The 1,383-nt window shown below is 54.1% G+C and overlaps 1 protein-coding gene across 1 annotated transcript in view; it reads right to left on the bottom strand.

Annotated features, from left to right (window-relative positions):
* FMN1 (formin 1) overlaps positions 1–1,045 on the bottom strand; it is a 340,200-nt gene extending 339,155 nt beyond the window's left edge. The window contains exon 1 of the mRNA XM_010844210.1: positions 1–1,045. Coding sequence (XP_010842512.1) covers positions 1–646 — 646 coding nt within the window. The 5' untranslated portion in view covers positions 647–1,045.
* Positions 1,046–1,383: the final 338 nt, after the last annotated feature.

Here is a 1,383-nt window from a genome sequence, read left to right as displayed (position 1 = left end):
CGGGTTCCAACTCGCAGCTTATCTCCTGCAGAGTTCTTTGAGGACTTTCTCCACTGAGCTCTGCATCACCCCTGTCACCAGGGGCGGTATTTTCTCTTCCACCTCCTGGCTTTTCTTGGGGCTCCTCGGATGGCTCAGATAAAACACCACCTGTGGATCTGGGGCTATTGGTCTTGCTTCCCTCTTCTGGTTCCTGGCCTCCATCATCAGAATCAGAATCGATGGTTGTGTTCACCAGGGTCCCTCGAACCAAAATGACATTGTCTTTGTTCATATTCAAAGCAGCGAGTGGAAGCAGCTCTTGTCCAGGGAGAGAAATCCTGGCCTCTGTTCCTCCCCTAGGACTTCCCTCCAACTCCGTCTGCGTCTCCACCTTCGTCTTCCCATCATTTCCATGGTCAAGTGGAACCTGAGCCTCTGCCTCCTGCAGATCCGATCCACTACTGGGCTCCACCACTAAATTACGGAAGGCTTTCAGCACCGCGTCTTCCTCTTCGGGTTTCACAGATTCCAATTTACTCGTGAACCCAAAGAGGGATTTCATAGAGAACTTGGTAAGGATCGACAGCGCCGGGTCAAGTCCGGCTTCAGGTTGTTCTGGTTTCGAGCCATCACTGCCATTCAGAGCGTTTCCAACTTCCTCCATGTCCCAGCAGTGCCCTGGGTGGCAGTTCTCACTTCTGCTACCTTCCCCTGCTCTCTCAGTTTCTGCACTCCATCGGCTCTTAACTTCCAGAACGGAGAGCACAGGACCGGCCGGTGGACTCAGCCGCAGCGCGAGCACACTTGGCCCGGCCCTGGTCCCTCCCGAGCCCTCCTTCCGGTTTGCGCGGGGATGGGGCGCCCCGGGCAACTGTAAAAAGTCGGCGGGGCTTTATGGCCAGAAGCAGCTGAGGCTGCGCACCTTACTACACACGGACTGGGAGGCTGCTCCTCTGGGACTTCCGTATTTATTCCCCGGGACAAAAGGCTTTTTGTCGTAGGGAAAATCAGCCTGCCCCCACTCATCCCAGCCCAGGATTTGCCACGAGCTCCGCCCTAGTGCCCGCGGTTCTCCTGGTGGCTTTCAACTTCCTCATTGGTGAGCAAGGGAAGCTCCAGAGAGTGCTGAGCGGGCAAGCTGTTCCTGACAGCCTTCAACCACCTCCCCGCCCCTCCACTCCCAGAGCAGCCCAGGAAGTTCAAAAGTGAATCAGCAGAAAATGACTGAAATACGTCTTGCGGGCTCTCTTTTGCCATCTAAATCACGGTCAGAAGCCTGTGCCATCCAAGCAAAAAAAAAAAAAAAACACCCCAAAACTAGCGCTGCACACAGACTGACAGCCACTTACAAAGCCCGAAGCAAAGAAATATTTAAAAGTAAAGAAAGAAACAGATCATCTC

This window comes from Bison bison, unplaced genomic scaffold, assembly GCF_000754665.1.
Source record: "Bison bison bison isolate TAMUID 2011002044 unplaced genomic scaffold, Bison_UMD1.0 scf7180017864197, whole genome shotgun sequence".
NCBI lineage: Eukaryota > Metazoa > Chordata > Mammalia > Artiodactyla > Bovidae > Bison > Bison bison.
Note: the sequence above shows the minus strand (reverse complement) of the source record. Positions and strands in the feature narration are given on the sequence as shown.